Genomic DNA, 23,735 nt, shown 5'->3' on the forward strand with positions numbered 1-23,735 from the left:
ACACACACACATCCTTGTCTCTCAAACACACTCACACACTTTCTCTCTTCCTCCACACATCCTTGTCTCTCAAACCACACTCACACACACTTTTCTCTCTTAAGTCCTTCTCAGTGTGTAGGCCTTGAAGGGGGCTTCCCTAAAACACAGTCCCCATTAAAACTCACAGCCAGACAGGCAAGCCTGTGTATGTGGGGAACTACAGAAACAAGTGTGTGTGTGAGTGTGCTGCCCGACTCAAGAGCAAGTGTGTGTGTGTGTGTGTGTGTGTGTGTGCTGCCCTAAAACTCAGTCCCCCATTCATTACTCTTAGCAGCCAGTGGGAGCAAGCCTGTGTCTCTCACACCTCAGAGTGATCATGTGGTGTGACTGGGACTCAGGGACAAAGACTGTGTGTGTGTCTTTGTTTGCCTTACAAGACATCAGAGCAAGCGTGTACCTGCCTGTTTGTGTGTGTGTTATTGCTATTGTGCATATATGTATAGTGTGTGTGTGTGTCAGTGGTATAGATCTCTCTCACATGTGTGTTTGTATGATCAATGTGGCGACTGGGACATAGTGACAAAGTACTGTGTGTGTGTATAGTTTGTGTGTGTGTGTGTGTGGTGTGGTGTGTGTGTATGGTGCCTGTTTGGTGTGTGTGTGTGTGTATAGCATATGTGTATAGTGTGTGTGTGTGTATTGTATAGTGTGTGTGTGTAGTGTATAGTGTTTGTGTGCTGCCCAACTCAGAGCAAGTGTGTGTGTGCTGCCCAACTCAGAGCAAGTGTGTGTGTGCTGCCCAACTCAGAGCAAGTGTGTGTGTGCTGCCCAACTCAGAGCAAGTGTGTGTGTGAGTGTGCTGCCCGACTCAGAGCAAGTGTGTGTGTGCTGCCCAACTCAGAGCAAGTGTGTGTGTGCTGCCCAACTCAGAGCAAGTGTGTGTGTGCTGCCCAACTCAGAGCAAGTGTGTGTGTGTGTGTGTGTGTATAGTGTGTGTGTGTGTGCTGCCCAACTCAGAGCAAGTGTGTGTGTGCTGCCCAACTCAGAGCAAGTGTGTGTGTGTGTATTGCATATATGTATAGTGTGTGTGTATATGTGTGTGTGTGTGTGTGTATAGTGTGTGTGTGTGTGCTGCCCAACTCAGAGCAAGTGTGTGTGTGCTGCCCAACTCAGAGCAAGTGTGTGTGTGCTGCCCAACTCCCCTCTCTGTGGGTCAGTGGGTCCACACAGACAAGCACACACACCCTAACCAATCAGCAGTGTGTGTGAGTGTGCATCCACCTCAGAGGACTTCCTGTTGGTCAGTGGCTGGCAGCAGTGCTGGACTCTCTTGTGTGTGTATGGGACGACTCGGCCCGGCTGAGGCGAGATTACATCAGCGGTAGTGGATGATTAAAAGATGTGGCGGGGGGGGGGGGGGTCCCAGAATCCTCTGCTGTAAACGCACGCACACGCACACACACACACACACACACACACACACACACACATCCTTGTCTCTCAAACACACACATCCTTGTCTCTCAAACACACTCACACACTTTTCTCTCTTCCTCCTTCTCAAGTTCACCTTCCTGGGCTTCCCAGCAGGAACCTAAAACACACACACACAGAGAGAGAGTATGTGAGGGAACTACACTGTAAGTAGTGTGTCATGAAATGAAGTGTGTGTGTGTAAGGCCCATTGAAGGGCTTCCCTAAAACACAGTCCCCATTCATAGTACTCTTAGCAGCCAGACAGAGCAAGCCTGTGTGTGCGCTGCCCGACTCAGAGCAAGTGTGTGTGTGAGTGTGCTGCCCGACTCAGAGCAAGTGTGTGTGTGCTGCCCAACTCAGAGCAAGTGTGTGTGTGTGTGTGTGCTGCCCAACTCAGAGCAAGTGTGTGTGCCGTCAGTGGGAGTAAGAGATCTCTCTCACATGACGCTGTGTGATCATGTGACGACTGGGACAAAGGGACAAAGACTGTGTGTGTGTCTTTGTTTGCACTTACAAGACATACCTTCTAGCGTGTACCTGCCTGTTTCAGCGTGTGTGTGTGTATTGCATATATGTATAGTGTGTGTGTGTGTATTGTATAGTGTGTGTATAGTGTGTGTTTGTATAGTGTGTATTGTGTGTGTGTGTATAGTGTGTGTGTATAGTATAGTGTGTATAGTGTGTGTGTGTGTGTGTGTGTGTGTGTGGTGTGTGTGTGTGTATAGTGTGTGTGTGTAGTGTGTGTGTGTGTGTGTGTGTAGTGTGTGTGTGTGTGTGTGTATAGTGTGTGTATTGTGTGTGTGTGTGTAGTGTGTAGTGTAGTGTGTGTGTGTGTAGTGTATAGTGTAGTGTGTGTGTATAGTGTAGTGTGTGTGTGTGTATAGTGTGTGTAACTCACCACTCCCCCCGGGCCTGCACGGCCTCCTTCCTCACCAGCCTCTTCTTATCATCCAGTGGAGCAGCCAGAGCACGCAGCACACGCGCTCGGAACGGCAGCATCTAACACACACACACACAGAGCAACAGACAACAAATATACACACGTTAAAAACATGAGTGCAAGCAGACAGCACACACACCGCAGCAGACAGCACACACACCGCAGCAGACAAACAGCTGATTTGAATTGGGAACACAACATTAAAGGGCTGTGTGCTAAAGCAGCACTCCATGGTTCCTTAAAGGAGACCAGCGCATTAGTTCCTTAAAGGAGACCAGCGCATTAGTTCCTTAAAGGTGCCCAGCGCATTAAAGGTGCCCAGCGCATTAGTTCCTTAAAGGAGACCAGCGCATTAGTTCCTTAAAGGTGCCCAGCGCATTAGTTCCTTAAAAGGAGACCAGCGCATTAGTTCCTTAAAGGAGACCAAGCGCGTGGTTCATAAAGGTGACCAGCATTAGTTCATAAAGGAGACCAGGGCCTAGCATTGGTTCTTAAAGGAGACCAAGCGCGTTAAAAAGGTGAGCGCATTTGGTTCTTAAAAGGAGACCAGCGCATTAGTTCCTTAAAGGTGACCAGCACATTAGTTTCTTAAAGGTGACGAGGGGCCTCATGCACAAAGACTTGCGTGGATTTCATACTAAAACACTGCGTAAGTGCAAATCTGAAAAGTAGCGTACGCACAAAAAAATCCTGATGTATGAAACTGTCGTGCTTGGCATTCCGCCAGCTTTTCTTTGTATATCCCAATTAGCATTGAAATTAAAAGCATGCCAGGCAGTACACTCCACCCTCTCTCCTCCCTCAATCACACTCATTTTAATATGCTAACTAAGGCCACTTGAGAGCGCAGACCTCCGCAAAGACAAAATGGCCTATCCCGCAATATTAATAACAATGAAAACTCATCTGTGGATCATTCAACCTGCTCCAAAGTTTAATAATTGAAATCATCAAATGAATAAAAAAGTTTATTTCCAGCGAATGCGAGGTAGAAGTGCTTATCTGACGAAATGGCAAGAATCTTACGTCTTTATCATCTATAACTAATAACAAAAACGTACTAACTTACAAAAACAGTAGTGGCAGAGCGTGGCAGTGGCTATAGGAGACCGTGGCAAGATTGGTCAGTCTGCAAGTAGGTGACAGGGTTCGCATAACTGGGTTTGAATGCATTTGGACCATTACAACAGAACTGCATTTATTAAAAAAATCATTAAATCAATCGTGTACCCGAATGGAATAAACTAAAGTTGATCGAGGCCACATCGCCACAACATTACGATTTCTGGATCATATCCAGATATTTGCACACAAGTGTGACAATAATGCGAATGCTTACTCGAGGAAAGTCAAATTAGCCATGCAGTCAATCACACTAAGGGAAATAGCTTATATTCGTGCTTATTAGTCAGCCTATATTCGTGCTTATTAGTCAGCCTATCTATTCACATGCATGATCCTGTCCCATATGTATTTCTTTTAAAATGAAAACTATTGAAGATATGAAGGGAAAACACTCGGCAAATGTTAAGGCATGGGCAAATGTGTGAAGCCGACCCCATTTATCACAGGTTTTGTGGAAAGCTCTTCAAAATCTGAAATGTTTGATAAGCCAGTCATCAACAATGTTAACCAACGGTCGGCTGTGTAGGCTGTTTCACATTCCTTTTAATTCTTATCCTCTAATAAGTCTACAGTTGTCGTATAGATAGATTGTTGCATAACTTGAGTGAATTCACATGTTGCATTTATATAGAAACAATGGCCTACTTTTGAAGTGTTATCATTGTTAAACCTTACGTTTCACAATATACTGTGCAAATAAAGAGGCCTAGACTTCGCGATCAACTAATGTTGTTGCTGCATTGCCTCTAAGTGTCACCAACTGGCGATACACATTGGAAATCGTCGCCAGACATGAAGTTTCGTGGAGGGACGCACACTCTCGCACGTTCAAGTCAGCCTTAGTACATCCGGGCGTGGCGTGAGGAAGTGGCGTACTTAAGCTTTACCACGAGGCCCCAAAGCGCCATTAAAAGGTGACCAGCATTAGTTCCTTAAAAGGCGCATTAGTTCCTTAAAGGTCGCATGGCGCATTAGTTCCTTAAAGGTCGCGCCGAAGCACATTAGTTCATAAAGGTCGCCAGTGCATTAGTTTCTTAAAGGTGACATTAAAGGTGCAAGCATTAGTTTCTTAAAGGTGACCAGCGCGTGGATTAAAAGGTGACCAGGGCATTAAAGAGACCGGCATTAGTTCCGTGGCGACCAGCGCGTGGTTCATAAAGGTGACCAGGGCATTTAAAGGATTAGACCAGCGCATTAGTTCATGCAAAGGTGACCAGGGCAACCGCATTGGTTCCTTAAAAGGCGACCAGGGCATTAAAAGGTGACCCACCAGCGTAGTTCATAAACCAGGGCATTAAAGGAGACCGGCGCATTAGTTTAATAAGCATTATTTCCTTAAGGTGAGACACTACAGGTGAACAGGGTAAAATTTTTAAAATAATAGACATCACCATGACACTTCCTCAGTTGATTACTTTACAACAAGTACAAGTATGAACAAAAATGTATTACAAGTGTTTGAAATCGAATGTTTAATTATGCAAATTAGGCATTCTCATTAAATATCGCCAAATTTGCATATATTTTTGTTAGATAGATCTGAACATATGATAAAGCCAGGTACAAAATTATTTTTTTTCATTTTGTTTTGCATACAAAGATGAAAAATGAAATTACAGAGTTTCAGGATATCTGCTTTCATTACCTAGAATCAGAATATACTGTCCATAATATACAAAAATGGGATTTTTGCCATATATTTTAATTAAAATGTTACATAAATCAGGCCAGGAATGGTTTATTAACAAGTCCCTCTGTAAATATCTTCAAAATACTGCTAAGTGTATATCTGGAAAGTTTGGTGTACATAGGTGCTACATAGACAAAATGTAATGAAATAAACACCTAAATGTGTAAATCGGGCTTTGTTGTTGTAGTAGTGTGAAAGAATACATGCTAAGGTAGCAAATTAGCCCAAAATCTGAAATTGACCAGTGCATGAAAAAGCAAGTAACACACCTGCGTGTGTCTGCTTAAGAGCTGACCAAGCTGATAGTTCCTTAAAGGTGACCAGGGCATTTAAAGGTGACCAGCGCATTATTTCCTTAAAGGTGACCAGCGCATTAGTTTCTTAAAGGAGACCAGCACATTAGTTCCTTAAAGGGGACCAGCGCATTAGTTCCTTAAAGGGGACCAGCGCATTAGTTCCTTAAAGGTGCCCAGCGCATTAGTTCTGAGTGACTGCTGATGTCCAGTACTACAGCTGAATGGATGCAATTGGCTGGGTGAGGTGTCTGTATGTGTGTGTAGCCAATGAGAGGGCCTGATTCCTACCATGTGATCAGGCAGGCGGGACAGGGAGTGGATGCAGCGCAGGGCAGCGATGCGCACTTTCTGTGGAGGGAGAGATCAGCAGGTTAAACACAAACACACACACACACTAACTTTCTGGAGGAAGAGATCAGCAGGTTAAACACACACACAAACTCTCTGGAGGGAGAGATCAGCAGGTTAAACACAAACACACACACACACACACACTAACTTTCTGGAGGAAGAGATCAGCAGGTCAAACACACACACAAACTCTCTGGAGGGAGAGATCAGCAGGTCAAACACACACACACACTAACTTTCTGGAGGAAGAGATCAGCAGGTCAAACACACACACTAACTCTCTGGAGGAAGAGATCAGCAGGTCAAACACACACACACACACACACACACACACACTAACTCTCTGGAGGGAGAGATCAGCAGGTCAAACACACACATGTACCATGGCAGGGCTGGTGGTGAGTGTGTGTGTGTGTACGTACCATGGCAGGGCTGGTGGTGAGTGTGTGTGTGTGTGTGTGTGTGTGTGTACGTACCATGGCAGGGCTGGTGGTGAGTGTGTGTGTGTGTGTGTACCATGGCAGGGCTGGTGGTGAGTGTGTGTGTGTGTGTGTGTGTGTGTGTGTACGTACCATGGCAGGGCTGGTGGTGTGTGTGTGTGTGTGTACGTACCATGGCAGGGCTGGTGGTGTGTGTGTGTGTGTACGTACCATGGCAGGGCTGGTGGTGTGTGTGTGTGTGTGTACGTACCATGGCAGGGCTGGTGGTGTGTGTGTGTGTGTGTGTGTGTGTGTGTGTGTGTGTGTACGTACCATGGCAGGGCTGGTGGTGAGTGTGAGCAGGCGTGGGATGAGCGCCTCCATCTGATTGGTCAGTGGCGCGGGGGGGTCGAGCAACACGGGCTGCAGGCAGGACAGAGTGGACAGCTGGACCCCCCCATCTGGACACGACAACGCCTCCAGGAACAACGGCAGCAGCTGCACACACACACACACACACACACACAACACACACACACAGAGTAGGATAACAGCTTCTGGGGCAGACAGAACACCACACACACACACACACACATGCTCACTCAAACAGGGGGGTGTGTGTGTGTGTGTGTGGTGTGTGTGTGTGTGTGTGTGGCGTGCTTACCGCAGGCAGTTCGGTCAGCTGCACCTGTCTGGGCAGGTTGTTCATGATGTGGGACAGAGCCTTTAGATACCCCGCCTTCTCTTCTGCAAGGGGGCATTTATCAGAATTTGTTTATTCTTTACATAGATTCTTCATGGACACATTCCTGGTGGGTAAAGCCAGCAGGTGTAGGTGTGTGTGTGTAAAACCAGCAGATTGTTTCATCCAGAGAGACATACAGATGTTCATTTTCATCAGTGCGTGTGTGTGTGTGTGTGTGTGTGTCATGTTCCGTTGCCATGGTACCTGGGGGTGCGGAGTTGAATCCCTGCACCAGCTTAGCCGAGTTCTCAGAGAAGAAGAGCTGGCGGTACATGATGCGGACGTCGGCATGGCAACCGCGGTTGAGAACGTCAGGCGAGTCACTCATGAGCAGAGCGAAGCCGTCAGCCACCAGGGGACCTAGCGACCGGTCACTTAGCAACGAGAAGAGCTGAGGAGAGAGGTGCAGGTGAAACCTTACAGGTGTGTGTGTGTGTGTGTGTGTGTGTAAATGATAATAATGAGTAGATAACAGAAGTGGTTGCTGAAGTTTGAAGTGAGCTGATGGTACCTTATCTGTCAGAGCCGAAGAGAGGGGATGGTATCGCAGCAGAAGACCTTTGGTCACCTGGAACACACACTGCCTTGCCTACCACCCTGCCTGCAGCACACACACACACACGTTAAAAATCACTCCTCTCACTAGAGCTGTACCAGTATTTGCATTTCCATAAGACAGAGTGAGTCACTGTCCATGGCCTTTCTCTTAGTGTAGGGTGTAAGGAGTGTGTGTGTGTGTGTGTGTGTGTGTGTTTAAGGACAGAGGGTATATGTGTGTGTGTGTGTAAGGAGAGAGAGTATATGTGTGTGTGTGTGGAGCACTCAGCCAAAACAGCAGTGTAAGGAGAGTGTGTGTGTGTGTGTGTGTCTATATGCATGTTGTCCTTACCCAGAGCAGCAGTGTAAGTGCCTGGGTCCGCAGACAGGAGGCGCTGTTGTCCAGCTCAGCACTGGCCCGCTTCACGCTGCGCTCAAGGGCAGTGTCTAGGGCAGGGCCTAACACACACACACACACACACACACACACGTCACACAAACACACACACGCACGTCACACAAACATGCACGCACGCACACACACACAAATATACAGCACATCACGCACACACACAAATATACAGCACATCACACACACACACACACATTATCAGGGACAAATATACAGCACATCACACACACAGCAAACCCTGTTAACTAGCTTGTATCAATTTAAGATAAAACTGACACCCAAATGAAATGTGTAACGTGTGTGTGTGTGTGTGTGTGTGTGTGTGTGTGTGTACGTGAGTTCTCACCGCTTGGCCTCTTGTTGATGAGGCCTGCGTAACATTTGGCCGCCGACGTGTGTGTGAACGAATGTGTGTGTGTGCAGCTGACTTCTTCCAGCTCCTCCAGCAGCCTGTCAATCTCCGGGATCTCCACCTATCAGAGGACAGTCGAGCGCATAAGGGGCGGGACTCTGGGCTGCACACAGAAGCAATGTGATCAGTGTTTGTGTGGAGTGTGTGTGGTCACAATGTGTGTGTATATGTGTGTGTGTGTGTGTGTAGTGTGTGTTAAGTGTGATCAGAGTGTGTGTGTGTTTGAGAGAGTGGAGTGTGATCAGAGTGTGTGTGTGTTCGGTGTGTGTGCATGCCAGTGTTGTAGTCAAGTCACTATGCCTCGAGTCCAAGTCCAGGTTTGAGTCTCCAGTGTTCAAGTCCGAGTCATTAAAAAAAATTCCAAGGCCCCAGCAGTGGCGCGACTGGCTGGGGCACCTGCACTGTACGCCGGCGACCCGGGTTCGATTCATGTGTCCAGGCATCTGACGCCATTAAAGTTACGTCCATTATTGTAGGAACATGACATGGCGTGATGTGTGATGTATGACATGAAGCGGTAACACTCCATTGCACTAATATTAATACTAAAAATAATTTAGATATTAAAATCATATACCAAAGAATATTCTAATGACATATTACAATTAAAGCTTAATGACATTACAAAAAAAAGTTGAGTCCTCGTCCCAATTTTCGAGACTGCATGGTCTGAATGTACGAGTCCGAGTCCAAGTTCGAGTCATTCAGTGCTCAAGTCCAAGTCAAGTCACGAGTCTCTAAATGTAGCTGTTGCACTACAAATCAGTGATCAGAGTGTGTCAGTGGTGTGTGTGGAGTCAGTGATTATCTTACACTTTGTGGCAGCGAACACACACACGCCGTGAGCAGACACACCAGCTGGGACACCTGAAGGAACGGAGTCTGAGGGGGAGAGAGAGAGAGAGAGAACACACACACACACACACACACACGTTACTCAACCTTACACACACACACACGTTACTCAACCTTACACACACACACGTTACTCAACCTTACACACACACACACACCGTTACTCAACCTTACACACACACACGTTACTCAACCTTACACACACACACACACGTTACTCAACCTTACACACACACACACACGTTACTCAACCTTACACACACACACACACGTTTACTCCAGCATTACACACACACACACCACGTTGCTCAACCTTATACACACACACACACGTTACTCAACCTTACACACACACACGTTACTCAACCTTACACACACACGCGTTACTCAACCTTACACACACACACACGTTACTCAACCTTACACACACACGCGTTACTCAACCTTATACACACACACACACGTTACTCAACCTTACACACACACTTTACTAAACCTTACACACACACACACACACACACACACACTCCAACCTTACACACATACTGTACATTCCCTCTCTCTCACACACACACACACACACACACACTCAACCTTACACACATGCTGTACATTCTCACTCTCTCTCTCACACACACACACACACACACTCAACGTTACACACATGCTGTACATTCTCTCGCTCTCACACACACACACTCTCAACGTTACACACATGCTGTACATTCTCTCTCTCTCACACACACACCTTGAGAAGTGGGATGTTGGTGGGGGGCAGGAAGGCCACATCTCCGTGGAGGAAGAGAGATACGACCCGAGATGCACTCGACGCAGCACAGCTGTAGGGACCACACACACACACACACGCACGTTAGGCACGGACAGCAGGTGCAGCACAGCTGTAGGGACCCCACACACACACACACGTTACGCACATGGACAGCAGGTGCAGCACAGCTGTAGGGACGACACACACACACACACACACACGGACAGCAGGTGCAGCACAGCTCTAGGGACCACACACACACACGTCACACACATGGACAGCAGGTGCAGCACAGCTGTAGGGACGACACACACACACACACACACACACACACACACACACACACACGGACAGCAGGTGCAGCACAGCTGTAGGGACGTCACACACATGGGCAGAAGGTGTGTGTGTGTGGTTCTCTGCATGTGGTTCATTTATTTCCTGTTTATGTACTGAAAATGTACAAATGTGTGTACTAGTGTAAATGTGTGCAGTAGTGTAAATGTGTGCAGTGCACTAGTGTAAATGTGTGTAAATGTGTGCAGTAGTGTAAATGTGTGCAGTAGTGTAAATGTGTGCAGTAGTGTAAATGTGTGCAGTGCACTTGTGTAAATGTAAATCAGGTTTCTAGGCCAAGTATACTTGCATATACAAGAAATTTGGTCTCTGCATTTATCCCATCTGTGAATTAGTGAACACACAGTGAGGTGAAGCACACACAGTGAGGTGAACACACACACACACACACACACACACACACACACACACACACTAAAGGGTACAACATACTCGACATTCCCGACCGGTAGCGCGACAATGTGACGTCAAAATGACGTAGATCTCTCTAGCGCTCTTTGATCGTTCTTTGCAAGTGTGATCATGTGCATTATGCAAGTGTGTGTGTGTGTGTGTGTGTGTGTGTGTGGAGGCAGATGGGAGAAGGTGGTCATCACCTTGAATTTCCCCTGGGGATCATTAAAGTATCTATCTATCTATCTATCAGTGTGATCATCAGTGATCATTTTGCAAGTGTGTATTTGTAAGTGTGATCATGTGCATTATGCAAGTGTGTGTGTGTGTGTGTGGATCATGTGCATTATGCAAGTGTGTGTGTGCGTGTGTGCGTGCGTGATCATGTGCATTATGCAAGTGTGTGTGTGTGTGTGATCATGTGCATTATGCAAGTGTGTGTGTGTGTGTGTGTGTGTGTGCGCATCTTACTCTGCATTCAAACGAGAGCAGGAACTGCTGATGACCGGAGCTACAACAGAAAGGACCGCCTCCTCCGCCAGGGGACTCCGCCCACAAGAACCTTCATCTGTAATTAGTCACATCAGGGCAGACATGAGGTCACACACACACACACACACACACACACACACACTCCCTCCCTTTCACACACACACACACACTCACACTCACATACACACACTCATTCACACAGGCAGGCATATTAAAGTAGCAGACGAATCTCTTCCTGTTGGACCCAGTTGGGTCCAAAGCGTTTTTTTAATGAAAAACTTTGGGAGCTACTCTGGTGTGCGGACATTCTCTCCTAGGACGTGTGAACCACGTGCAAGATTTACAGAACCAGTTCCTAGCGTAGCATAGCATGTGTTTATGAACTGGGAAAGCTGCACAAGCTAGCGTAGCATAGTGTAGCATGCATTTATGAACTGGCAAAACTGCACAAGCCTCCTGAGGGGTTCAACCCTGTTACAATGTTACAAGTTGAACTGAAGGTATCCGTCAGTACAATAACTACAGCACAGTTAGATACAGTATTTCATGCAAATAGAACTCTGCCATTCAAAATGTTAAAGGTTATCTTCTGAGCTAATCTCAGTGAATATCACCCAAAAAAACAACTGTACTCTACAGGTCAGATTTTAAAGAGGCATTCATGAATGTCCAAAACTACTATAGGGCAATTCCATGGAAAATTACATTTTCTGTAACATTCATAACATTCATGCACACATTCATGGTATGATGTGAATGAGTACATGAAATTTGAGCATTTGCTAATTTTGGCTGAAGAAGAAAAAATGCACAAAAAATGAATGTTATCATTCACATCATACAAATGCCAAGGCATTTCACTGGCGTTATGGATGTGACAAAAAGTCCAATTTCCGTGGAATTGCCCTATAAAAACAAAGACCACGCTAATGTCCAAGACCACGCTAATGTCCAAGACCACGCTATACGAGAGCTGCAGTCATGGAAACAAACTGTACCCTGTACTACTGCCTGCACGGCCAGCCCCAGGAGTCGCGGAATGATGACATCATGGAAGAACTGTCCAATCTCTGCCTCCATGTGTGGGGCGTGCTCTGCTATCCTCTGCAGACTGTGGCACACAGAGATGACCTCATCCACCGAGAAAGAGTCACGGCCTAGGAGCACACAATACACATCATCAGATACAGGGGCTTTCACAGAGGGGTGTGTGTGTGTGTGTGTGTGTGTGTGTGTGTGTTTCCTGTGTGTCTGTTTGTGTGTTACCAGTGTGTGTGTGTTACCTGAGTGAGCGGCTGTGAACACCTCCAGTAGTACAGGTGTGCTCTCTTGCACCAGGCTGCGTGTGTGTGTGTGTGTGTGTGTGTGTGTGTGTGTGTGTGTTACCTGTGTGAGCGGCTGTCAGCACGTCCAGTAGTACAGGACTGCTCTCTTGCACCAGGCTGCGTTCACACGCCACTCGTGCCAGAGCCGTCACACACCTCTGCCGCACTGCATTATGGGAGCCCAACTCAGCTGGGGCGACGCTGTCCCCCTGGACCATCCGCTCTGAACACACACAAAACACAAAACACTGATGCTGACCCGTGTGTGTGTGTGTGTGTGTATGTGTGTGTGTGTGTGTGTGGTAGTGAGTGAAGATTTGATATGTACTCCTTGAGTTTGGGCACCATCCAGGAAATGTTTCTGCATGTGTGAGTGTGTGTGTGTGAGAGTGAGAGTGAGAGTGAGAGTGTGAGAGTGTGAGAGTGAGTGTGTGTGTGTGTCGTACCGGTGAAGATGCACTCTTTGAGTTTAGGCAGCATCCTGGAGGTGAAGGCTGCAGGGTGACGAGGAGCCAACGACCCACAACACTCTACCACTGCACCACTGCACACACACACACACACACACACACACACACACACGTCATTGCAAATCATTACAGATTAATAATAACACTACCACTGCACCACTGCACACACACACACACACACACGTCATTGCAAATCATTACAGATTAATAATAACACTCTACCACTGCACACACACACGTCATTGCAAATCATTACAGATTAATAATAACACTCTACCACTGCACACACACACACACACACGTCATTGCAAATCATTACAGATTAATAATAACACTCTACCACTGCCACACTGCAAACAGACACACACACACACACGCGTTACTGCAAATCATTACAGATTAATAATAAACAAACATTCCATAGGAACTAGATGTACCGCATAGCGGTACAAAATATGACCGCCGCTCAGTCCTGTACATCCGTTCCGCGAAAATAAATCACACTTCAATTTGTCTCCATATTTTACTCCATCCCCACTCTTGAAACTTTTGTGTATGCTTGTTTGGCATGCGGAGGTGTGTGTGCGGCTGCACAGAAAGTAGCCTACTGGTGCTGAAAAGGTGAATAGATTGTAGAATAGCCAAAGAAGATGTAGCATTGTTATAAAACCTTTAAAATCTCTAAACAATCACAAGTAGGGCAGTTCATCCATTGCAACTGGATTGATGAAAGGTCACTTACACCTGTAGGCTACATTGTATTTGGGAAAAGCAAAAGGTATCAGCGTAATGTTATTTATTTATTTATTCATTTATGTATTTTTAAACAAAAACATCTCTGTCAGTTCCATGAGCCGTTTTCAACAGCTATCAAAAACAAAGGTCATTTTTGGATGGATGGATTTTGTTGTGAATGTTTCTTCTTCTACAGTACATAAGATTTTAGTCATCTTTAGTTCATGTGACTTTATTGTCAATGCACAAATTAAGTAACAGTAGTCTGAAACGTTATTGTTAATGCACAAATTAAGTAACAGTAGTCTGAAACGAAATGCTGTTTTACATCTAACCAGTGGTGCAAATAACTGACATGTCCAAATGGGCCTTGATGAAATGTGTCGCTATGCACATTTAAGTTGAAGAGCTGTTGTCCGTTATTGTTTGTGCAAATATAGGCTGATTCATGTTCCCTTGCATTGTGTAACTGAGGTCCATGGCTAGTCTGGCTTTCACCAGACCAAGCTCAATATTTTAAGAAATCAAAAAATAAATAGCGGGCATCAGGCTGGGTTCACCCAGCCTAGTCCATAGGCACCCGATATTGTTTAATTTTCCGATTGAGATATCCACGGTCTGGCTATTCTAAATGCAAAAATGCATCAGGGAGTTATGACAAAACTGTAACTAACAAACTAGATCCCAATAGAAAGCTGTTAACTTCCCTAAGCTACAGGTAGGCCTATTTACAACAAAAATTGTCAATAGGCTATAATGGCGACACAAATAAAATCTCCTTTGGAAACCAATGAAATTTACGCCTTACGGTATCAAGCTGGACTTAAACTGCCATATCGTGGCAAAAAGTTGTAATAAAATTTCAACGCAGCTCCAGGAGTCAAGGAAAGCGAAGGAAGTAGCCACTTCTAAATGGGACCCACTACACAGTAGCTTAAGGTGTGTTGCTAAAGCAGCCATAATGAAATGAAGGTGTCATTGTTTGGATACTTTACACACACGTGCTTTTTTAATCTCACAGACTACAACTACCAAGCTGGAATCAAAGCACATCGATTCCCCTCTCTCACACCCTGCTGCGACTTAAAAACAAAATAAACAGGCGTCTCAGTCTCCGCGCATGTATAGGCAAAACTGTATCAGACCGGTTAATAGCGTTGGTAAAATCTTCCATTGCACAGAATGATTTGTGTAGCACGTGCAACAAATGACAGTCGAAGATACAATTACAGTGCTGCTATCAATTTGCTTGGTATAACCAAGATTTATAGCCTAGTTTTCTACAAATTGGCCTCCATCACTTAACCAACGCTAACGGTAACATTACCTAGGTCCTTATTGATATTGTAAGATTAGCATTACCTGCAGTAAAAAACCAAGCATGTCAATAAAAGGGTGGGAAGGGGTGCTGAGGGTGCTGCAACACCCCCTGCTGGCAGGAGATAGATTTTTAAAAAAATATTATATATATTTTTAAATATTTACTAATTAATTGTCTGACATTATTTATATTTTTGTATGTGAAATGATGAGTCAAATAGCAAAAAGGGTTATGGATAGGTTTAATATAGGCTACTAAAATTAACAGTTATAGATATCAACGATGAGCGTGGAGTCAGTTACTGTAAGAACCCGTGAGCGTGGTTTCATCTATGTGATGGCGCATCAAGTGTGTAGGCCCTACACGAGGGCCTCAATTATCTTTTTGTCTTTTAGGGTCTCTCTATCTCATAAAAGTTTGCACACCCGTGCATAGCCCAACAAAGGCGTGAAAAAGCCTAGCGCACAATATATGTGCACGGTAGGCCTTGGCATTACCTTGACACACGCACACAACAGACATAGATTTTTCATAGAAATTGATTGCTTTTAATTAATTTCAACATATTATTGATTGTAATAGTCCATATTTCATTTCAATTTCACAATACAAAGAAATAGACTAAACGATTTAGTCTGTGCCATTCTCAATTTCACAGCGTGAACTCATTTTGAACCAGACCACCGTCTCAGATAGGCTATCCTCAGTGTCAAACACAATAATGCATGTAGTATAACTTATACACAGGGAAAAAGCACTAACTGGCAGAAATTATAAGCCATTGCAGCCAAACTATATTCTAGTATTGTTAAACCGTGGAAAATTAATAGACGAACAATTTTGGAGTTTGCACTGAGATGTTGTCGGGTAGCCATTGAATATTCTGACATCAGAGATTGCTAACAGGTGTTTTAAAATATCTGGGAACTTTCTGGAGCTCTGAATGGCAGAGGATGGCTACAGATCATCAGACAACACAATCATTGTAGGCTGCATTATGGGCCATAATTTATGGCTTTGTCAATCAACATAGCACATATCAAACCATATAGGCTAGCCCAATGAACGCCTATGTAAATAGACAAAACACTCGCATCAAAGCAGGGTGACTTCTTCAGATTTGCGAGTGCTGTCAAAACGATCGTATACGGTTTGCTCATATAGTCTAGTGGTGTGGTGGTGAAGTGCAATGCTGCGTTCAAGAGCGTAGGGTAGGTCTACGTCCCGTAGTAGCCTATATTTTAATTTAACGTCTTTAATGGTAAGAGAACGCACAGGGATGGATAATGAGCGGTTGTTTAAGATTAAATTGCAATGCCAGACACCTTCAGATATGAGAGACCCCCTCAGATTTTTGACTTTGTTGCTTTCATGGTAGCCAGTCCTCACTCTATGGGAGCTCGGCTCCCTCTGGCTCCCACGTAATTCGAGCACTGGGCCTACGGTTGATATAGGCCTACATATTCTATCACATTTACACGTTCAAAAAACCATGGATAAGCTGAAAGAAACTTTAATTGTGTTTTACAGTTTTGCAAAAATAATAAATGCATAGATAGTGAAATCATTCACTATCCTAGTCGCTAAGATAGAAATTATTAGGACACATAGGCCTACTTGCTGTGGAGACGACACACTTTAGGCTATTCAGAAATTATTTAGATCATTGCAGCCTGATTATTAGCCTATATTTAAAGCCTAACATCTCTGGTGTGGTTTTTGACGATCAGAAAGTAATTTTCCTTAGCTATACTGAAATAGGCTAACAATGTCAAGTGCTTCTGTGGGGTTAAGTGGGTGCAGTGGATCCTCGAGTGCTGTCGTGAACATTGGAATTTGTGGCTGCCCAGGACTTTTCTAAAACTTAGCCATCACCCCAGACACTGCACTAAAATGACGATTTAGCAGTCAAAATCCTAAACATGTCCAGGGGAAAGGCCGGACATCCATTATTTTTTGTTATTCAGCACCCTGGTCAAAAAATAGGTTCTGGCCTGTCCGATAAACATCCTCAGATTTATTTCTCGCTTCAAGAAGAAATGGGAATTACATTTCATGTGAACATCTTCCTATCCTTATTAGACGTTCTCTCGCGGTAAACTACAGTCCTAGGAAGCGCGTCCATTGTTTTTCCAACCCACTTTTAACTTCCAACAAAATTATTGCCTCACTGCAACGATCGCCATCTAGTGGACAAACGACTACTTATCGCCAATACTGGAAATGCAGCCAAGATGATGATGAATATTTATTTTGGCTTTCTTTTAATCCTACTGAATTTGTGATTATGTATCGGGCCGTTCTAATACCCGATAGTATGTGGGTGCCTGTGTGTGTGTGCATGTGTATATGTGTGCACCGCCATCTACAGGCCAATGAGTGTACAGTCACTAAATGTACACATAACCTATTTTTTAGACCCCCATGGATACCCCAGAGAATGCCAGGTCAATCATACACATAAAATTTGCAGTTCTGAACATCTTAACTGAAGATAGGGGCGATTAAAGCAGAATAATATTGCATTTTCATTTTTAATTAAAACTACAAATAAGGGATTATGGGCCAGGTTGATGTGGGCCCTTGAGACCAACATACCATAAAAGATTCTTCATCCTCAGTGCCACGGTTCAGGTAGTTATTTAGGAAAAACTGATTTTTTTTGCGGTTCGGGGGGCCCAGCACGGGGGGGTATGGTGGTGGCCCCCGGGGACGAAGCAAAATTTTTCCATAAAAGTCTAGTGGGGCTACATACCCACCAAATTTCATGTGCACCGGTGTTTCGGTGTCCCGGGTATCGTTGACCAAAAATTCAGGAAGTAGATGACGGGGGGAATACATATGACTACTACAACTGTAACAGTAGGCTATTGCTAAATAAACTAAATATATATTTATACTAAATAAACATTGCCGGTACATAAGAATGATAAATAGGTCAGTAGGCTATTGCAATACTAAATACTTTTGGGGGGAAAATGCTACCATCTTTGGATGCACCTAGTGAATACAGTAAGAGTCCACATGAGTGAGCGTGCGTGCGTGCATGCGGCTGTGTGTGAGTGTGCGTGCGTGTGTGTGAGAGTGTGCGTGCGTGTGGCTGTTTGTGTGAGTGCGTGCGTGTGTGTGTGAGTGCGTGCGTGTGTGTGAGCCGTAGTGCGTGTGTGGCGCGGCGCGGTGTTGTGTGTGTGAGCGTCGTATGCGGTGTGTGTGGCGCGGCGCGGCGGCGCGGGTGCGTGTGGCTGTGTGTGTGTGTGAGCGTGCGGCTGTGTGCGTGCGTGTGAGTGTGCGAGTGTGCGTGCGTGCGTGTGGCTGTGTGAGTGTGCGTGCGTGCGTGCTCATGCGTTGTACCTGACTTGTGGGTCATCCTCCTGCAGGATGAGTGTGGTCAGATGATCCACTGCCAGCTCCACATCATGGGGGGTCAAAACACCTGGTGGGGGGGCAGGGAACGGCAGGTGTGTGAGTGTGTGTGCCAGGGAGCTAAAGCCCATGGGTGCTAGCGTCTCTTACTAGCCAGGGAGCTAAAACCTATGGGTTCTAGCATCTCTTACCAGCCAGAGCTAAAACCCATGGGTGCTAGCATCTCTTACCAGCCAGAGCTAAAACCCATGGGTGCTAACATCTCTTACCAGCCAGAGCTAAAACCCATGGGTGCTAGCATCTCTTACTAGCCAAGGAGCTAAAACCTATGGGTGCTAGCATCTCTTACCAGCCAGTTAGCTAAAACCCATGGGTGGTAGCTCTTACTAGCCAGACAGCTAAAACCCAAGAGCTAAAACTCATGGGTGCTAGCAGCTCTTACTAGCCAGTTAGCTAAAACCCATGGGTGCTAGCAGCTCTTATTAGCCAGACAGCTAAAACCCGAGAGCTAAAACCCATGGGTGCTAGCAGCTCTTACTAGCCAGACAACTAAAACCTGAGACATAAAACCCATGGGTTCTAGCATCTCGCATCTCTTACTAGCCAGAGAGCTAAAACCCATGGGTGCTAGCATCTGTTACTAGCACGTTGCTTAATGTGTCGAGAGGGACCTGACGTACATACTATACAACTATTGCACCCGCTGGTTACGGTTACGTCTGCTCTCTGGTGAGGGTGTGTGTGTGTACCTGTCTGCTGTCCCAGAGCGCTAAATATATATGTGTGTGTGTGTGTGTGTGTGTGTGTGTGTACGTGTACCTGTCTGCTGTCCCAGAGCTGATGGATGTGTGTGTGTGTGTGTGTGTGTGTGTGCACGCCTGTCTGCTGTCCCAGAGCGCTAAATATATATATATATGTGTGTGTGTGTGTGTGTGTGTGTGTGTGTGTGTGTGTTCGTGTGTACCTGTCTGCTGTCCGAGAGCGCTGAGGATGCGTGTGGCTGTGATCTGCAGTCCGGCTCCGGTCTCGGTGAGAGCAGAGAACACAACGCTGCACAGAGACGACTGGAACGGCAGCAACACACACTCCTCTGCCAGAGCACACACACATCAAGACATCAACATCACAACAACAACAATAACATCAACAAGCATTACAAATATATAAAGCAAGCCAGAAAATGTGTATGTGTCTGTATATATGTATATGTTTGTGTGTGTGTGTGTGTGTGTGTGTGTGTCTGTATGTATATGTCTGTGTGTGTGTGTGTGTGTGTGTCTGTATGTATATGTCTGTGTGTGTGTGTGTGTGTGTGTGTGTGTCTGTCTGTATGTATATGTCTGTGTGTGTGTGTGCGTCAGATATTTTACCTCCCTCAGCAGGTCTGCTGGCCTCTGACGGCTGGACAAAGCCCTGCAACACCTCCAGCAGGGTGCGCCGCTGAGTGCTCTGTAAAGACAACAGGCCGGAGATAAGGGGGCGTATTCACAAAGCCTTTTATCTTACCACCAGGAGTACTCCTAAATCGCACTCAAAGATTTTAGCTAGGAGTTTTCTCTTAAAAGTTATTCACAAAGCCTTTGTGACCCTAGTAGGGGAAAAAATGACAACTCCTAAAATAAGAGTGAGTCTGCTAAGCGCGGATGACGCCATTACTCATGCAACGTTTGACTCGAAGTGACCACCTTTGATTGGCTGATTGTAACGCTGGCATGATTCCAAACACCTCCCCTACGATGATGAGTGACAGGTGACAGGTCTGAGAATGCGTATGCCTACACAAGGACAGAAGATGATGAATAACTGAATAAAAGGCCTAGCCTAAAATGAATCAAGGCAAAAACAAATAGCCTAGTAGCCTAATGAAACATAATGGATTGATGTAGTATCTTGGTAACATTATTAAATGAACTACATTTCATGCCTTATGCCTACGCTTAAAAAGAGAACATTTTAATTTGATTCACAATAATGTTATATTTAATATACATGTTGACAATGAGTAGTTTTGGTTGTTGTTGGTGGCGTTATTGCATCCCTTAGTTATGCCTACAATGCAAAATAGTTTCCTCGAGATTGGAAGCTCCTGTAGCCGCATAGGATTTCAAAACATTGTGACATGAAATGCCACAAAAAGTGGTTTGTGAATAGGTCTTAGGTGCTACTTTTAGGTCTAAAATGCTTTAGATGCGTGAATTACTTTTAGTGAAAAAAATTAGGAGTCCTAAAGTTAGGAGTGACACCCCCATTATTTTTAGGAGTTGCTCCTAAATTCGCCAGTTAGGAGCTACTTTTAGCCTTAAAATTCTTTGTGAATACGGCCCCAGATCTCTACAGGACAGGATGACCTGATGTCATGAGGATCATATCTCTACAAGACAGGATGACCTGATGTCATGAGGATCATATCTCTACAAGACAGGATGACCTGATGTCATGAGGATCATATCTCTACAGGACAGGATGACCTGATGTCATGAGGATCATATCTCTACAGGACAGGATGACCTGATGTCATGAAGATCATATCTCTACAAGACAGGATGACCTGATGTCATGAAGATCATATCTCTACAGGACAGGATGACCTCTACAGGACCACAGGCCGGAGGTCGGATCTCTACAGGACAGGATGACCTGATGTCATGAAGATCATATCTCTACAAGACAGGATGACCTGATGTCATGAGGATCATATCTCTACAAGACAGGATGACCTGATGTCATGAGGATCATATCTCTACAAGACAGGATGACCTGATGACCTCTATAGGACAATACGCTTCTACAGGACCACAGGCCGGAGGTCGGATCTCTCTACAGGACAGGATGACCTCTACAGGACCACAGGCCGGAGGTCGGATCTCTCTACAGGACAGGATGACCTGATGTCATGAAGATCATATCTCTACAAGACAGGATGACCTGATGTCATGAGGATCATATCTCTACAGGACAGGATGACCTGATGACCTCTATAGGACAATACGCTTCTACAGGACCACAGGCCGGAGGTCGGATCTCTCTACAGGACAGGATGACCTCTACAGGACCACAGGCCGGAGGTCGGATCTCTATACAGGACAGGATGACCTCTACAGGACCACAGGCCGGAGGTCGGATCTCTCTACAGGACAGGATGACTTTAAGGGGACTTCACATTGTACACGGTATGCACTTCGCTCGCCGCTATGTTGCTCTTGGTTGAGGTAACGTCCCAAAGATGGTTGTAGTGCCGCCGGGTTCAGCGCAAAAGACAGTTCATGGTTGGACTTCGCACAAGAGCGGCAAAGCAGCAAAATGACCAATAATTTACAGCGCAGCGACAGGCCAGAGGTGTGTGTGTGGTGTGTACCCAGAGGTGTGTGTGTGGTAACCATATGGTAACGCGGAGCCATAGCCGCATGCTGCCGCTTGAAAATAACGCGAGCCATAGCCGGCGCTGCCGCTTATGCGGTGCAATGTGAACCCCACTTGAGGATCCCTACAGGACAGGATGACCTGATGTCATGAAGATCATATCTCTACAGGACAGGATGACCTGATGTCATGAGGATCATATCTCTACAGGACAGGATGACCTGATGTCATGAAGATCATATCTCTACAGGACAGGATGACCTGATGTCATGAGGATCATATCTCTACAAGACAGGATGACCTGATATCATGAGGATCATATCTCTACAGGACAGGATATGAATCTGGGATCAGCTCTACAGGACAGGAGGACTTGATGACCTGATGATGATCAGACAATCTGTTATGTTTTGCGAGTAAATACATTTAGCAAATAGTATATAAATGGAATAAGCTCTTAAAAAGATCACATGGAGGTCTGAATTGAATGACAGCTGGCTGAACCAAGAAGACAACATTACATTACACTACATTACATTTAGCAGACACTTCTAGACCAAAGTGACTTACATATGTCAGCTATATTACAGGGATCACATTGTCCCCGGAGCAACTTGGGGTTAAGTGCCTTGCTCAAGGGCACAGCGGTATACACTACTATACTACCACCGCCCCGTAGCATAATTAACATTAGAATGAACTAAGCCTGGCTGTTAGCCTGGTCGGTAACAGGCTAGGCACAGAGAATAAATCCCCATGTTAACTTGTGTGGTAACTTAACTGACTAGTGAGGTTAAAGGTGAGAAGTTACCTGCGTCCTGTTGATGTACTGACTAGTGAGGTTAAAGGTTACCTGCGTCCGGTTGATGTACTGACTAGCAAGGTTAAAGGTCAAAGGTGAGGGGTTACCTGTGTCCTGTTGATGTACTGACTAGTGAGGTTAAAGGTCAAAGGTGAGAGGTTAAAGGTTACCTGTGTCCGGTTGATGTACTGAGTAGTGAGGTTAAAGGTCAAAAGGTGAGAGGTTAAAGGTTACCTGTGTCCGGTTGATGTACTGAGTAGTGAGGTTAAAGGTCAAAGGTGAGAGGTTAAAGGTTACCTGCGTCCTGTTGATGTACTGAGTAGTGAGGTTAAAGGTGAGAGGTTAAAGGTTACCTGCGTCCTGTTGATGTACTGAGTAGTGAGGTTAAAGGTCAAAGGTGAGAGGTTAAAGGTTACCTGCGTCCTGTTGATGTACTGCTCCAGCAGTAGGGGCATCACGGCTGTGCCCACCCTCAGGTGAGCTCGGTAGGACGCGCCCGCCACGGCCTGCAGGATCTTGGCACTCGGCCACACCAGCTTCAGATCCGGCTCCAACAGGTGGTGCTGGCAGTCTGGACGACAGAGAGAGAGAGAGAGAGAGAGAGAGAGAGAGAGAGAGGAGAGAGAGAGAGAGAGAGACAGTATGGAGAGAGAGAGACAGTATGGGGAGAGAGAGAGAGAGAGAGAGAGAGAGAGAGAGAGAGACAGTGGAGAGAGAGAGAGAGACAGTATGGGGAGAGAGAGAGAGAGAGAGAGAGAGAGAGAGAGAGAGAGGACAGTATGGGGACAGAGAGAGAGAGCGAGAGACAGTATGGAGAGAGAGAGACAGTATGGAGAGAGACAGTATGGGGGAGAGAGAGAGAGAGGACAGTGGACAGAGAGCGGACAGTGGAGAGACAGTGGAGAGAGAGAGAGAGAGGACAGAAGGGGGATCAGAGAGAGAGTATATATATATTGTGCATGGAGAGAGAGACAGCATGGAGAGAGAGAGACAGTATGGGGGAGAGAGAGAGAGAGAGACAGTATGAGAGGGGGGGGCAGCCAGTAGGGGGAGAGACAAAAGAACAGAGAAACAGAATAATCATCAGTCTGTTTGAAAATAAGATGATCAT

The 23,735-nt window shown here is 45.6% G+C and overlaps 1 protein-coding gene across 2 annotated transcripts in view; it reads right to left on the reverse strand.

The window, feature by feature from the left end:
* Positions 1-1,458: 1,458 nt before the first annotated feature.
* Positions 1,459-23,735, reverse strand: part of mms19 (MMS19 homolog, cytosolic iron-sulfur assembly component) — a 28,499-nt gene continuing 6,222 nt past the window's right edge. For both annotated transcript variants that reach the window (XM_048245735.1, XM_048245737.1), the window contains 19 exons: positions 23,041-23,195; positions 19,833-19,911; positions 19,427-19,552; positions 18,451-18,532; positions 13,020-13,117; positions 12,635-12,796; positions 12,247-12,405; positions 11,228-11,324; positions 9,989-10,079; positions 9,199-9,267; positions 8,320-8,446; positions 7,914-8,020; positions 7,536-7,592; positions 7,229-7,415; positions 6,944-7,026; positions 6,613-6,777; positions 5,798-5,857; positions 2,357-2,457; positions 1,459-1,576 (listed from right to left, as the gene is read on the reverse strand). In XM_048245735.1, the coding sequence (XP_048101692.1) occupies positions 1,549-1,576; positions 2,357-2,457; positions 5,798-5,857; positions 6,613-6,777; positions 6,944-7,026; positions 7,229-7,415; positions 7,536-7,592; positions 7,914-8,020; positions 8,320-8,446; positions 9,199-9,267; positions 9,989-10,079; positions 11,228-11,324; positions 12,247-12,405; positions 12,635-12,796; positions 13,020-13,117; positions 18,451-18,532; positions 19,427-19,552; positions 19,833-19,911; positions 23,041-23,195 (2,033 nt within the window). In that variant the 3' untranslated portion in view covers positions 1,459-1,548. The remainder of the gene's footprint in view (positions 1,577-2,356; positions 2,458-5,797; positions 5,858-6,612; positions 6,778-6,943; positions 7,027-7,228; positions 7,416-7,535; positions 7,593-7,913; positions 8,021-8,319; positions 8,447-9,198; positions 9,268-9,988; positions 10,080-11,227; positions 11,325-12,246; positions 12,406-12,634; positions 12,797-13,019; positions 13,118-18,450; positions 18,533-19,426; positions 19,553-19,832; positions 19,912-23,040; positions 23,196-23,735) is intronic.

Source organism: Alosa alosa, chromosome 6 (genome assembly GCF_017589495.1).
Source record: "Alosa alosa isolate M-15738 ecotype Scorff River chromosome 6, AALO_Geno_1.1, whole genome shotgun sequence".
Lineage (NCBI taxonomy): Eukaryota > Metazoa > Chordata > Actinopteri > Clupeiformes > Clupeidae > Alosa > Alosa alosa.